The sequence below is a fragment of the Electrophorus electricus genome, chromosome 8, assembly GCF_013358815.1.
Source record: "Electrophorus electricus isolate fEleEle1 chromosome 8, fEleEle1.pri, whole genome shotgun sequence".
Taxonomy (NCBI): Eukaryota; Metazoa; Chordata; class Actinopteri; order Gymnotiformes; family Gymnotidae; genus Electrophorus; species Electrophorus electricus.
The window spans coordinates 15336893-15352706 of NC_049542.1; the positions used below are offsets into that span (position 1 = coordinate 15336893).

General features: G+C 41.5%; 1 protein-coding gene across 3 annotated transcripts in view; it reads left to right on the plus strand.

Annotated features, from left to right (window-relative positions):
- elfn1a (extracellular leucine-rich repeat and fibronectin type III domain containing 1a) overlaps positions 1-15141 on the plus strand; it is an 80068-nt gene extending 64927 nt beyond the window's left edge. For 2 of the 3 annotated variants that reach the window (XM_026999088.2, XM_026999007.2), the window contains exon 3: positions 922-3988. In XM_026999088.2, the coding sequence (XP_026854889.2) occupies positions 1299-3683 (2385 nt within the window). In that variant the 5' untranslated portion in view covers positions 922-1298 and the 3' untranslated portion in view covers positions 3684-3988. Of the gene's footprint in view, positions 1-921; positions 3989-14787 lie in introns of those variants that run through there. The other variant, XR_003409910.2, reaches the window with a different exon arrangement.
- The last annotated feature ends 673 nt before the right edge of the window (positions 15142-15814 follow it).

The window sequence follows — 15814 nt, forward strand, 5'->3', positions numbered from 1 at the left end:
ACAAGCCCCTACCTGCATTTTGTAGGGCCATGATTTTTTTTTCTTCTTGGTGAACTTTTTCTTTCTTTCTTCTTGGTTTTATTCCTTATTTTCTTGACTGGTTATGTATTGTGTAAGGAAGTTGGTGGTTCATAAGAGTTAGGAATGCAGTGAGGCCTATGCTAACAAATACAGCTTAAATGGTATGGCCATGGCCAATAAACAATTAAAAGCACTTGTAAACTTGTAAGATGATCTGGACCTTTTAGGCATATTTTGTGTTGTTTTACTTTTGAGTCCTGAAGCTGGTCTCCTTTGATATCACAGTAAATTTCTTCTTGGAAGATTTAACAACCTTTTCCAAATATGTTGGTATTTCCTGTGAAAACTTGAAATTGATTAACTAGCTTCAGAAGCCACTGGCTGTTTCCACGGAGCCATTTTACAAGGTGCAGTGTAATTGATCTGATGCTGCACATAAACATTGGTTTGTCTGAGTCTGACAGTCTCACAGTTAACGGGGTGAAAATAGGGACACTGTGTTTTCCCTAACCTGTCAAGTGGTAATTGGCCAACAGTTTCCTATAATAGCAATATGCCACTGGGACTGCACCTTTTAAATCATGTACAAAATAATTGGATGCCCATACAACAAAATAAAGAGATGTGTGTGTTTCATAAGACTCTATAAAGATTAAATATTAGGGTATTAAAATTGCACATATATTTTCCAAAGAAGCAAGAGACATACACAGAGAATAAATAACAATGTACTGAATTTGTAATGTTAGCCACATATATTGAATATGGAGCATATTACAAACACAAACGTTTGTCACAGTACTACAATATTTTAACTCAAAACTTCTGTTTTTTTCTACACCCAAATATGCATGTGTTCTTACAAGCAGTTGATATGTGTTTTTTTTTTCTTTTTCATAGGGTGTCCCTCTGGATCCATAAATGACACTAAAGTGATGGGAGAGAGGTAAACACTGGGGGATGAGAGCCATCAACAATGTTATCTCCAGAGAAAATAGGCACAAGCTAGTCTGAGGTGGTAAAAGACTACAACTCTAACGCTTCCCCACAGGAAACTCCTCTGTAAGTGTATATGTTGCACCAGTATGGCATGATAACAGGCTGAAGTAATATATCTAGCTGATGTGAAAAATCCTTTTCTGGATTGGACCCGGGGCATCTATTGCACCTTCATACACACAAAAAAGCTAACTATCCTGCCAAAATACTGTGAGGCTCAATACAGCCTATTACAATCTACAAGTGACGTCTTCAGCTGTTAGCTGCCAGCTTTGTTCATGGCTTCCAGGAAGGCATCAGTGGTTTGTAGTGGTGGCATGGTGATGAGTGCCTTCTTCTGGACTATGGCCATAACCTACCTGACTTACATAGGTGGAGTGAATGGGGACTGCTGGCTCATTGAAGGGGAAAAGGGCTTTGTTTGGCTGGCAATCTGCAGCCAAAACCAGCCACCTTATGAGGCCATCCCTCAGCATATTAACAGCACCATTGTGGATCTTCGCTTGAATGAAAATAAGATCAAAAGTATCCATTATTCTGCCCTTAGCCGCTTTGCCAACCTAACATACCTGAACCTGACAAAAAATGAAATTAGTTATATAGAGGATGGTGCTTTTTCAGCCCAGTTCAACTTGCAGGTACTTCAGTTGGGTTTCAATAAACTGCGCAACTTAACAGAGGGGATTCTCAGGGGGTTGGGCAAGCTGCAGTATCTCTACCTCCAGGCCAACTTGATCGAGACTGTGACACCCAATGCCTTCTGGGAGTGCCCAAACTTAGAAAATATAGACCTCTCCATGAATCGCATTCAGGTACTAGATGGGTCCACCTTCACCAGCCTGACTAAGCTGACAACTTGTGAACTTTACACCAACCCCTTCAACTGCTCCTGTGAGCTGCTGGGCTTTGTTAAGTGGCTATCAGTCTTCCCCAATAGGACGAATGAACGTATGGTGTGTGATTCTCCTGCGGGCTTCTCTGGCTACAGCCTCCTGAGCCAGAATCCAAACAATCCCACTCAACGCAATGCACTGCATGTGCTGTCCACTGTGTGCACGGAGTATGATGTCACTCCATATGGCCCTGTGCCTCCTGAGACCACCACTTGCCCTCCAGACCCATGCGGGCTTGAGGACTGCCCCTCTGGCACTGAGCCAGATGAGATAAGCATCAGCCCCACCTATCCAGACCTGGATGTGAACCCGGTCATGAAGCTAAAACAAATCTCTCACACAAATGCAATCATCACTGTTCAGATCCCCCAACCTTACAAGAAAATGTATATCCTTGTTCTGTATAATAACAGCTTCTTTACGGATATTCAGAATCTGAAACGGCAAAAGGAGGACATTGAACTCAAAAACCTGAAACCCCACACTGATTATACCTACTGTGTGGCTTCTATACGCAATTCTTTGCGCTTCAACCACACCTGCCTAACATTATCCACAGGTCCCAGAAGTGGGAGAGTGAGAGAGCCTAATAATGCAACAGCAACTCACTACATCATGACCATCCTAGGATGCCTTTTCAGCATGGTAATCGTGCTAGGGGTGGTCTACTACTGCTTACGAAAGAAAAGACATGAAGATGAAAAGCACAAAAAGGCAGGTAGTATGAAGAAGAACATAATAGAACTCAAATACGGAGGTGAGCTGGAGGGAGGGACTATATCCAGGATGTCTCAAAAGCAAATGATGGCAGGTGAAAGTATGTCGCGCATGCCATATTTACCTTCTGTGAGTGAGCTGGATCAGTACAAACTTCAGGACATTGTTGACACACCAAAAATGTCAAAAGGAAACTACATGGAGGTGAGAACTGGGGAGCACCCAGACCGCAGAGAATGTGATATGTCTATGCCAAGCAATAGCCAAGGCTCTGTTGCTGAGATCTCCACAATTGCAAAAGAGGTGGATAAAGTTAATCAGATCATTAACAACTGCATAGATGCTCTGAAGTCAGAGTCAACTTCTTTCCAAGGGGTGAAATCTGGGGCTGTTTCCACAGCAGAGCCCCAGTTAGTTTTGATCTCAGAGCAACCACAGAGCAAGGGTGGTTTCCTGTCCCCTGTCTACAAAGATAGCTACCACCACTCTTTACAGAGACACCACTCCTCAGATTCCTCACCAAAGAGGCCCAGCACGGCCACTGGTGGTCCCATGCGTAGTCCGAGGCCTTACCACTCTGAGGGGCCATACAAGTCAGAGTCGAAGTACATAGAGAAGACCTCACCAACAGGTGAGACCATCATGACCATTACTCCAGCAGCTGCCATACTAAGGGCAGAAGCAGATAAGATCCGTCAGTACAGTGAGCATCGGCACTCTTACCCTGATGCCCAGATCGAAGAGCTGGAGGGACCAGAGAGTCGCAAGACATCCATTCTGGAACCCCTGACGCGGCCTCGGCCCAGAGACCTGGCTTATTCCCAACTCTCTCCACAATACCACAACCTCAGCTACACCTCTAGCCCTGAGTACTACTGCAAGCCAACGAACAGCATCTGGGAGCGCTTCAAGCTTCATCGCAAACGTCATAAAGACGAAGAATACATGGCAGCAGGCCATGCCCTGCGTAAAAAAGTGCAGTTTGCTAAGGATGAGGACCTGCATGACATTCTAGATTATTGGAAAGGTGTGTCAGCCCAACATAAATCTTAATCTGACAGTGTTTGTTCAAGTTTTTTTTTTTTTTTGCTGTTGGATTGCAAGAACTGATCAAAAGTGATAGAAACTACTGAAATCACATTTTAATGGAAAAATACTACAACACAGCCAACTTTGACTTAAGGGGGAAGTCAAATTGGGAATACAATCTTAGTTTTGTGAGTTCACTGAAATTAAAGAACATACTTTAAAGGACAAGACAAAACTGCAAATTTAAAAATATATATGTTCAAGTGGATTATAAGTATTTGGTTTCGCATGGCCAAGTCCTGTGACAATGGATTTGATATTGTGTATGGTGAGAAATAAAAAAAAAAAAAAAAAAAAAAAAAAAATCTAACAAAAAAAGTCATCCTACAATGAGACATCTTCTGACAACTTTGTATTTCTTCTGTCTGTATACTAATGAACAGTTCTCTCTATATATTTGAGTTATAAATACAAAGGGACTAATGTACAGATAGTGTTTCTATATTTGCAAGGTTTGCTGGTTAAAAGTAAAGAAAAATACATGACATGATTCGGGTTTAGACCATGGATTTTTGAATAAGCTCCTGTGATATTTGATGATATTTGATAATGAATGTTTAAGCGCCCTATTAGATAAACATTCACTGGATACTGGAATGGTATATCTCCCTTCAAACTACAGTCTACTATATTCTGCTTTCTCATTTTCTTTTTTCTTTATTCACATCACAAAACAAAATGCGCAGTATGATAATATTATTAAAGGCCAGTTAATTTGTGTAATTTATAACAATGAAAAAGATCAGTTGGATGGAAAATCTGAAACACCTGCATAACTGATAGTTGATAGTGTCACAGTGGGGAAAATCTACAGTAGGGATGAAAAGATGGTATCAATGAAAACCCTTCTCAGTGGAACTCAATTTGGACACTTTGCATTTGTGATTTGTCTTTTGGTTATTTTGCTCCCAGATGCCTACCTTTGCTTCAAACTTACTATGCCTGCTGTAGTAAAGATTCCAGTGTTCCATGGTATCTGATGGACAGCCAAAATGCATGAGTAGCAGCGCATTCCATTTCTTGCAGAGATTTCCTCTGTTCTCTAACCCTGAGGATGAATGTATTACATACAGTACATAATGCAGCTCTTTTCAGCTGCATGTTGTGTTACTCATACATCTTTTCTTTACTTCCCAATTCTCTTTCAATAGTACTAAGAAAAACAACTTTTAAAAAACATTTTAGTGGTTTTCTACTGTTTGGCAAACACAAATGCTTTTGTAATTGTTGAAAGTCATTAAATGGAAAAGGAGAAATAGCTACACTACTGATCAGGAGCACCACCTGTCCAAGAAGAAAGACTAACTTACTCCTATCCAGACCTATTGCCACTGGATTTGTACATCACTAGAACAGTGTTACACTGGAAGTTACTGGGACATTGGATTTCTCTTTTCAACAGCCTTACACTTCTGGAATATATGTATAACTGTATTTTTTCTTTCTTTAAGTGTTGATGTTTTGCAAAGTCTTCATTTGTTGTCTATTTTTTTTAATAGCATTTCAATAGATTCCAAGTGCTGTCCAATTTATAGGTAATCTAGCAAGTAAATTACATGTTTTTATATTGCATATTGTAGCACTCCTATATCTCATAAAAGTTAGAAATATTTGGACAATATGAATGGAAGCAGATGTTACTGACATACACCAAGAGACAAACAAGAGCACAATAAGGTGTTATTTTTATTTCTTATTACTATGTTATCTGCTTTCAGACAACTACTGTGAAATAAAGGAAAGGGAACACTCTTACATTCTAAACCTTCATTACAACATTATTTTCACTGTGCTGACCAGTGGTATACTTTCCTTTATAGCATGAACTGTGACAATAGTGAACTTAATCAAGACCATCTTAAAGAGCTCTGAATTTGATGATCCTCATTAGTTCAAATGTAATCAAAATCAAGTATTTAATTTGTGATAATCTGAAACAATATTCTATTCACAGCCATATAAAAAATATTACAGCCCATTCATGGTCAAGTACATTTACCTAATTGATTTCCTTATCAAGAAGTTAGCTAAGAACTGAAGCAAAGATGAATCATCTATACACATTTTAGTTTGCAATTCATGACCTAAGATGAAAGGCAAGCAATAAGATAAAAACTGTACTTCCAGTTTCCAGCAATCATGACTTGACATCAAGGAAAAAAAACAACAAATCTCTAAATATGATTTTGCTCAAGTGAGGAACCATTCACTTGCCCAGCTGGATGTGGATTTTGCTTGGCCAGGTGAAACCCAGAAAGCAGAAACTTCACTACAAGGTGTCTATCCTTAAAAAAAAAGATCTGGAGACACAGATTTTTGTGATCGTAGCGACGGCACAGAGGAAGCCAGAGGTGAGGTCGAGCTAAAGAGCTCTTTATTTTCCATGGTCAAATGAACAAACACTCACAAAATGCACACAAAAATAAGTATTGTTGATATGATATTGTTGATATTGATTTGACCATGACACAGCCCTCCCCTAAAGGGCATGTGGCCAACCCGGCCGCCATGGAGCCAGTATCCGCAGGTAACCCCTGTGGAAGGAGGCGGTGAGGTCGGGGTCTAACACCTGGGAAGCTGGTATACAGCAACATTCCTCCAGCCAATACCCCTCCCAGTCCACTAGGTATTGCAACTGTTTGCCTCTCCTTCAAGAATCGAGCAAAGACCTTACCTTGTACGCCAGGCCACCCCCAATCTCCAAAGGTGGTGGTGGGGGCCCCAACAAATCGCTTCCCTCCACGAGGGGACCCGCTACCACAGGCATCAGGACCAACACATGAAACGCCCAGGACACCTAACTGCCTCCCGGAAGACCGAACTTGTACGTGACGCCATTAACGCTCCATGTGATGGCATAGGGACACTCGTACTTCACAGCCAGCTTTCTGGTAAAGCTTGCCCTGCCGTGTTTTGTGGCTACCCACACCTTTTGTCCTATCACATACTGGGGAGTCTCTCCCCGTCGCCTATCGGCTTTTCGCTTGTAAGCGGCAATTGCCTTGCACAGATGCTGGTGCGTCTCTGCTCACACTTGTTCACTGCATTGGCACCACTGTTCTACTGCTGGCTGATCCAAGATAGGGGGGTTTCAAGGCTAGAGTGGCGGTTGGTACTCTAACACACACTCAAATGGGGTTAAACCAGTTCCTGTATGCCGCAGAGAATTGTGCACATATTCTGCCCAGGCAAGGTAAGTACTCCACATTTCAGGGTGTTGCTGACTATACACTCAGAGGAACCCAATTCCTGGTTAGCTCTCTCCGCCTGACCGTTGGCCTGGGGATGATAGCCAGATATCACGCTAACCGTTATGTTCAGACATAAACTGGTCCTCTGTCAGAAATGATGTCTTCTGGCAGGCCAAACTGTCTGAAGATATGACGAAAGAGTAAATTTGCTGTTGCCCATGCTGTGGATAGACATGCCAAGGGAACAAATCGAACCATCTTCCAAAAGCGATCCACTATAGTGAGTATTATGGTATTACCCTCAGATACAGGCAAATTCGAAATGAAGTCCACAATGAGATGGGACCACGGACACAGGTGGGTAGACAAGGGGAGCAGCTTACCTGCGAGAGGAGTACGTGGCATTTTGCTACATGCACAATCTGCACACGAAGCCATGAACCTCACCATGTCCTTATTCAGGGCTGGCCACCAGTAGCATGCACCTAGTAACTGGGCAGTACGTGTGGACCCCAGATGACCAGTTCCCATTGAGGTATGGGCCCACACGAAGAGGGAGTCATGGAGTTTGGGTGGCATTTATAGGTGATTGGGCGGACATTGTGGATGAGGGTTAGCCACTTCAATTCACTTGCGATCTCCCAGCTTAGTGATGCCAGGAAGCAAGAGGAGGGAAGAACAGGTTCTAAATAAGTCACTTGCACCTCAGCACTGTATAGGTGTGAGAATGTGTCTGCTCTTTGTTCCTCTCCTCTGGTCTATAGGTAACTCGGAAATTGAAACATAAAATGAAGAGCGACCACAGAGCCTGCCCGAAATTCATCCTTTTGGTGTTCTGGAGGTATTTGAGATTATGTGATCAGTTATCACTGTAAAGAGGTGGCAGGCTCCCTCTAGCCAGTGCCTCCACTCCTCAAATGCAAGTTTCGTGGCTAGCAATTTGTGGTCACCAACTCCAAAAGTAGGCTATGGGGTGTCATTTACCTCCTTGTTCCTGTTGTTGCAACAGCACAACTCCCACACCTACATTTGACACATCCACCTCCAGCGCGAAAGGTTTTCTTGGATCGGGTTGTCCTAGGACTGGTGCAGAGGAGAAGGCAACTTTTAGCTCCTCAAAGGACCTCTCTGTCCTGGGATTCCAGGTCAGTCATTTGTTCTGACCCCAGAGTAGATCCGTGAGGGGCTGAGCTAGGGTGCCAAAAGATTTAACAAAGCGTCTGTAGAAATTAGCGAACCCCAGAAAATGCTGTAAGGCTCTACGTGTATGGGGTCTCGGCCAGGCCTTAACTGCCTCTTCCTTACCTGATTGCATATGAACACTACCTTCTTGAATAACATAGCCCAGGAAGGTTATCTCTTTCTTGTGGAATTCACATTTTTCCACCTTGCAATATAGGAAATTCCTCATCAGAGTCTGAAGAACGTGTTGGTACCAGGAGGTGGAATAAATCAGAATGTCATCATTGTAAGCGACAAGGGATCTACCCAAGAACTCCTCTTTGGACCTCTTTAATGTATGCTTGGAACACAGAGGGGGCTGTGGCCAGATGGTAGGCCAGACCATAGACCGTCTTCCACTCGTCTTGCTCTTTAATCCTTATGAGATTATACACACTGTGTAAATCGAGTTTAGTGAAGTACCTAGCTCCCCTTAGTTGTTCCAGTGTGGCAGAAACTAGGGGAAAGGGATATGGGTACTGTATAAGCAGCTTATTGAGGCCCCAATAGTCCAAACAGGGTCTTAGACCCCCATCTTTCTTCTTCACAAAGAAAATGCTGGCTGAGCCCAGAGATGTAGAGGGAAGTATATATCCCTGTTCTCGGGCCTCTTTTACATACTGTCCCATTGCATGCTTCTCCACCAGGGAGAGAGGATAGACTTGGCACCTGGGAGGTACTGCCCCCTCTTTCAGCAGAATGGCACAATCCCAGTCACGATTGGGGGGAACTGTGTGGCCTTGGTGGTACTGAACACCTGCACGAGATCCTCATACTCTCGGGGAACCATGACCTGCTTGTCAGCCTCCAGGCTCTCCATGGAAGTAGCCTGGAGACACACTCTCTGATGTGGAAAGCATTGCCCCTCGCAAGACAACACCCACTGCAGGACTGCAGGTTCTCGTTCCACAATAGGTGCAGGTTATGGTGATGCAAACTATGGTAAACCCAGCGTAATAGAGTGAGCGGGGGAGGATATGAGGTAGAATGCCATTTGATCAACGTGCCCCTCACTGGTCTCAAGGCTCACCCGAGGAGTGATGTGAGTAAGGTCCTCCATCAACTGTCTGAATGCAAAGGGGAGAAGGTAAGGCTATGGCTCTTATTCCTAATCATTTCACAAAACCCCAGTCCATAATGCCCTCAGCGGCCCCAGAATCGACCAGTGCAAGGGTTGAAAGCACACCTCTCTTGTGGGTTACCTTAACTGGTATCCTACACAGTGATAGGTTCGGAGAGTAACTCACTGCATTGCTGCTCCTCCTTTATTCTCCTGGCCTGCGTCTTACCCCTGCCACACCCAGTTGCGTAGGCTCCTCTGGAACCAAAACCTGACTGGGCATTGGGGTCTCTCTCTGAGGTGAAAACCCCCGATGGAGGTGACACCTTCATTCCTGTAGGAGGCGGTCGTAGGTGATTATGTGGTGGATAATCTCATTCAGCTTGGTAGTCTCCTGCTTTCAGGCCAACTTCGCTTGCAGTTCTGCCCTCAAACCGCCGAGGAACACATCCACCTGAGCCGGTTAATTCCAATGCGTTCCCACGGCTAGTGTCCAGAACTCCATCGCATATTCTGCAGCAGACCTCATTCCCTGCTTCAAACGAAGTAGCACTTGCCCACATAGTCTTCCTTGTCGCGGGTGGTAAAACACTACTTTCAGCTCCTGTACAAATCCGTGGTAATCGTTCATCAGGGGACATGAGTTAACCACTAAAGCTGATCCTCAAACACGAGCCTTACCCATGAGCCGGGAAATCATAAATGCCACTCGAGCGTGGTCTGGTAATTGGGGCTGATAACCAAAAAAAAGTTTGCACTGGACGATAAAGCCCTCACAGCCCCATAAGCCTGGGGAGTCGTGATCATACACCTCACTCCCTCCTGATTAGGAGGGGTGACGAGAGAGGTCGCTCGCTGCTCGGAACTCATAGTCAGGTGATTCACGCACTGACCGAGAGTCTGCACTATTGACCGGATCTCTCTGATATCCTGCCTCTGCTGATTCAGAGCCACCATCTGTATTGCAAGCAGGTGAGCCCAGTCGGGGTTACTTGCTTTGCTTCCTGGTGGATGCACATTCTTTGACAGTAGTGATGGCACAGAGGAAGCAAGAGGCGAGGTCGCGCTAAAGTGCTCTTTATTTTCCATGGTCAAATGAACAAACACTCATGAAATGCACACAACAATATCTATTGTTGATATAAGGATCCTGGGGAAGTGATGCATGGGATGAGTCTCCTGTCTGGCTTAGTCCACTAATGTGCAGCGTCTTCTCCAGAGACCTGTAGGTTTAAATAGCACAGACACTTATTCACAGGTGTAATTGATTAAAATTCCAGTGATCGGGAATGATCACTGTAGGACTGTCCCTATCTAAAATAGGTGTGTCCTCTCTGGGGAATGACCAGCCAACTGTAACAATTTCTTTTTAAAGGCACCTCTCTCACAAACGCATGAGTGTCACCCATGTTTCACTTTCTGAATTTGCTGAAGCATCACAGCACTGACAGTATGTCTTATTTTTTCCTGACTTCCCCAGGCATTCAAAACACAGTGCAAGCATGTCTTATACAAACCTCATATTTGCAGTGATAAGCCATAATTTCCTTTGACATGTTACTCCTGGATACCCTTAAAACCTACAAAGTACAGTTCTACACTTAAGATAATACTTAGGCTCAGTTCAATACAGACAAATGTTCAGAATCCAGTTTCTGGATGACAGAAAAGAAATGACAAACCTTTGACCCCTATATCAAATCAAACTTTTTTAAAACTAAAAATGAATTGTCAATTCATTGGCAAAAGCGACCAGTAGCCTGAAATATAGTTCATAAGAAATGATAGCGATGATGTTATAGGTTATTACAGTAAATTAAATGTTGACATTATGCTAATATAGTTTACATGTTAGATAATTATTCAATAAATAACACTCAAAAGCATGTGATGTTGAAAAAAAATGGTGGAACATCATAAATACTCACTTCATATTTCTTTACTGCTGGCAACCTGCAATAGGAAAAATAACATTTCAAAACATATTTCTTCAGCATTACCCTCACTGGCTGATGGGTGAGTTTATAGTGTCTTTACTGAATTCCACACAGACATTTAATTTTATTGGCCAAAGGCTAGAGAAAGAATGGAAGAGAAAGCTATTCAATCTTGGGATGGTCAAAAAACAGTTTAAGGAAACCACACCAGGAAAGCCAGATGATAGGATGCTGTCTGGGAAAAAGTCATGCGCTTTCATGCTGCAATATCACGTGCAGCTTATGTTTCTTGTCTATGTTTCACTCTCACCTGCTAAATCTTGGAATGCTTGCACTGGTGAGGTGCAAGCAGCCTAAGACAGCAGCACAGAGAAGAGGGGGTAGATGCAAATGAAGCTATGAGTGTTAAGATTCATGGTTTCCCCTTTTTTACCCAGAGAGATAAGCAAACATCCATCCATCTTGTCAAAAGCCCGAGGAATATTTGGCTTAGAATGAGCTGTTTTCCCTCTACTCTACCAACCAAACCAAATGACTTCTAATGTCTTCAGAGGTTTGGGTCTCCACATAAGTAAAATAAAAACTGCTTTATCGATAGAACTATCATGATTTGATAAGATGTCATTAAATACTATATTGATCAAACATAAAATTGTTTCACATACCTCATAAGTATTATACCAATATGGGTTAAAAATCATATCCGCATTTATTCTATCCTAGAAATCAAATTTTGTTCCATCAGGCAAATCAGCTGAGTGACATAAAAACACAACTCCAATGGATTTAAATTAAATTTCAATTAGGTGGGTGTCCTTTGGCCTACCTTTACAATTCTGCATTTAGTAAATATAGCAAATAAACTTCTACACAATTATTGGTAAAAAAGTTACTTCACACTAATCTCTCCTTAAATTTATAAGGGAATCACCAGAGTTGAGAAACACCACAAGATTATACTTCTCCCCATATTTAGAGATTTTATTCATTGGCAATTTCCATTGTAGCAAGTTTCTCTCCTATCATATAACCGCAGCACCAGTTTTGGAAGACAAGGGCACATACACACCTTATCTGATGTATGCCAGGTTGACTCTCAAGACTCATCTTACAAGACTGTTGATCACTTCAGAAGAGTTGCTCAAAGAACAATAACCAAGTTAACATCCACGCTTTCACACTGACATACAATGGAAAGAGATGCACATGCGTCTTCCCCTTCCAACCAGAATTAACAGTGAAAAAATTAGCGAAGGCTGGTACAAGATCACAAAAAAAATAACATTTAAAAAACTGCTATATTTTGAGTAATTAGATAATATATTAGATAATCATATTAATTATACATTACAAAATCCCTATTTAGTGACAAATTAGGAGATTGTTTATATGGTCTCTTATTTCTCTAAGTATAAAGCAATTCCAGCAATCCTTTGTTCACAAGTAATCCCAGCAGTAAGAAAAAAAACCCACACAATTATTAACTAATATCCAAGGCAGCCAATATATTACACATCATTAAGATGTGGCCTGTTGTGCAAGGGAATGTAATATAGAATCAAATAAGGGTCATTAATATTATGAGCTTGTGAAATGATGTTCAGATATAAAATATTAACAACCCTTATTTGATTCTGAAATGTCAATTTTCCAGTAGTTCAGTACTGTGATGTATTCGAAGCAGAAGCAAGGTGTGACTGGAGAGACACTAAAAATTTTATAATAGAATAAACAACAGAAAATAATGTTCAAAAGCAGAAGTTGAAAAGGAGCTTGCAAGTCTCTTGGACATATAGCATCAGGGACCATCACTATGGAGCACTGAACCTGAGCACCTATGGGGTACAAATAAAGTAGCAGAAATAGGCTGCAGGTGTGTGCAAAGATTAGTAAATTGGAGATTGTGAACAGGAGAGTGGTAGAAAGTAATGATTGGTGTGTGCTGTGATGATGTCCTGTGATTGGTGTGTGCTGTTGTGGTGCCTGTGATTTGTATGTGCTGCGTTCATGTCCTGTGATTGGTGTGTGATGTAGTGATGTCATGGCTGGGTACTGGCCAGTGTGTTACAAATACATTGACTTGAGACTAATCCAAACAGCTCAGACCTCTTACCTATACACAGAAGTGTGATGTTCAAACAGTTTGGAATCAGATGAAAGGCCTTAGACCAACCACCAGAAGATCTCATTTCTGTTGTTCACAGGAATGTTTTTAATTTCTTTGTTAATAGATAATTTTATTACAGACTTTGGAGGAAGACCTCATCATGGCAGTTTAATTTTGATTAAAATATAAGGCAACAGTCATTTTATATATGGAGATGTCTTTTTCATTGGATATTTGGACACAAATTAAACTAAACACTCTTAAAAACTGCAATCAACCTTTTGATTTGTGATACAAATGTATGCAAAAATACATATGTGAACAAATACTTCCATAAAAATACAAAAGAAACACTTAAGATTTAATTACAGTCAGGAGTAAATGAGTGGTGTGCCAAAACCCCTTGAAATAAAGACTTGCACCTAGTAGTTGCAATTAGCTCATCTAATTAAAAGTAAATTATATTGAAAATGTGAATAATATAGAATGATGGGTTATGATCACTCAATCACAGGCTAATTAAGTTGAGCTGATAAGTATTCAGTAGCCAGAAGCACAGGAAAAGAGGTGTGGGTAAAAATATATCTAATATGGATGGAAGGGGGAAAATGCTGTGTGACCCAGGATAATAGGCGCACTTCACTTACTAGCTGACAGTCACCATGCATCAGGAGTGACCACATTTCTAAGAAATGTCGACTTCAATACATTCAGTGACATACTGTATATTCTTTTTTAGGCCAAAGAAATAAAGAGTGTGTAGTGCCACTGCAGATTATTCAGGAAAGAACTGATAAGGGTGTGACAGTCTGCTCCAGGGCTTTATGGAAAATAAGATAAACTGGAGCCCTCATTTGAAAGCATCCAAGCATCAGTTTCACGCTGTCTTTAATCTAGGCTGACTCTGGGCTTCCTGATGGAATATGAGAAGAGAGAGAGAGAGAGAGAGAGAGAGAGAGAGAGAGAGAGAGAGAGAGAGAGAGAGAGAGAGAAAGAAAGAAAGAAAGAAAGAAAGAAAGAAAGAGAGGGGTACGGCAGAAGGGGAGCAGACTCATGGTGAGCCTTGGGTTTGTGCATGGGGAAAACTATGCCTACACTCCAGCACTCGTTTCCTGGGGAGATGAGACACCAAAGTGACATGAGCGAGGCTGAGGGAAGGGAAATGGGGAATGTGTGATTACATGCGATGCAGTCATAAGGATAGCGATGGTTAGCAGTTATAGGACATAATATAAAAATAATATTACTGTTATACAAATCTCTGAGGTTCTTCAATTTGATAATCACTCAAATCTCAGATGGGCTCAAATGCCACTTGCCTATAAGAATTATGGATTTTATGTCCATTTTAGAAAGGCATAGTCAGTGTCTTGCCGACATTAAGCATGCTTCATGAATGAGTCCTTTTAGTAATACCAAACCTGTGGTAATACAGAATACAGGGTGTTACAAACAATATGGCTTTATCCGTGTCACCCAACCGAGGCCTGTTATCAGTGCAGCAGTGAGTATATATAAAATACATCTAATCCACCAGTTTTTCTTCTTTCAGACCCAGGACTTGGCTGAAGACCTGACCTGATGTCTGCAAACATACCTGCCCTTGATCAGTGCAAAGCTTTACTGGGCTTTTAGAAAACCTGAGACATCTGCATGTTTGATCCAGTCTCTACACATCCTACATTGAGCTGTGTTATGGTCTGCCTTACTGGAACACATCTTTTTTGTACTACTGGAAGCGAAAAAGGGGAAAATGTTCAATATTGGGTATTATCAATATTAGCATTGGATGAAGGCATTGTGCTGAATAAACACAGTATTATATTACGCTGTAGATGTACCAAACAGGCTTCCATCCACTTTAAAGTAAATGCACTTATAATACTGCTTAGGCAAACACCTATGAATGCAGGATAAACATATATATATATATATATATATATATATATATATATATATATATATATATATATATATATATATATATATATATATATTTATTTATTTATTTATTTATTTATTTTGTTGTATATACCCACAATATTACAGATCTACTGTAAGGATTGATTTCTGTGCTGTTTTTTAAGACAACACTGGTGCACTGTGATCCTGATGATCCAAAGAGTGCTTGATCAGACTACAGACCTCATATGTCATGGCTGTCACAATCAAGTAAGGAGGAGTAAGGCCAGTGGATACAGCAGAAGAGCATGAGGACCAGCTTTATTGAGGAAGCAGCACAGCCATTACATTGCCCACCCGCCACACTGCTGCATAGTTAATCATAGGGCGTCATTACATAAGCATGCTTTCACTGTCTATCAATCTATTTGTAACAATTAATGGCTTCTTTCTGGCAAAACTTGCAATAGCCATTAAAATCATATGGAGCAGGTCCATGAGGAATTATGAGTCACATCAATTAGCTAACACTAACTACTGCAGTCAGTTATGCAGGAACAGTGACAGGGGTGCTTCATATGCATGAATGGCAGTTCATGTGTATTTTATGTGTGTGTGTGTGTGTGTGTGTGTGTGTTGTAAATGAGGCAGAGAGTCAAGACAGCTGACATTTAAAA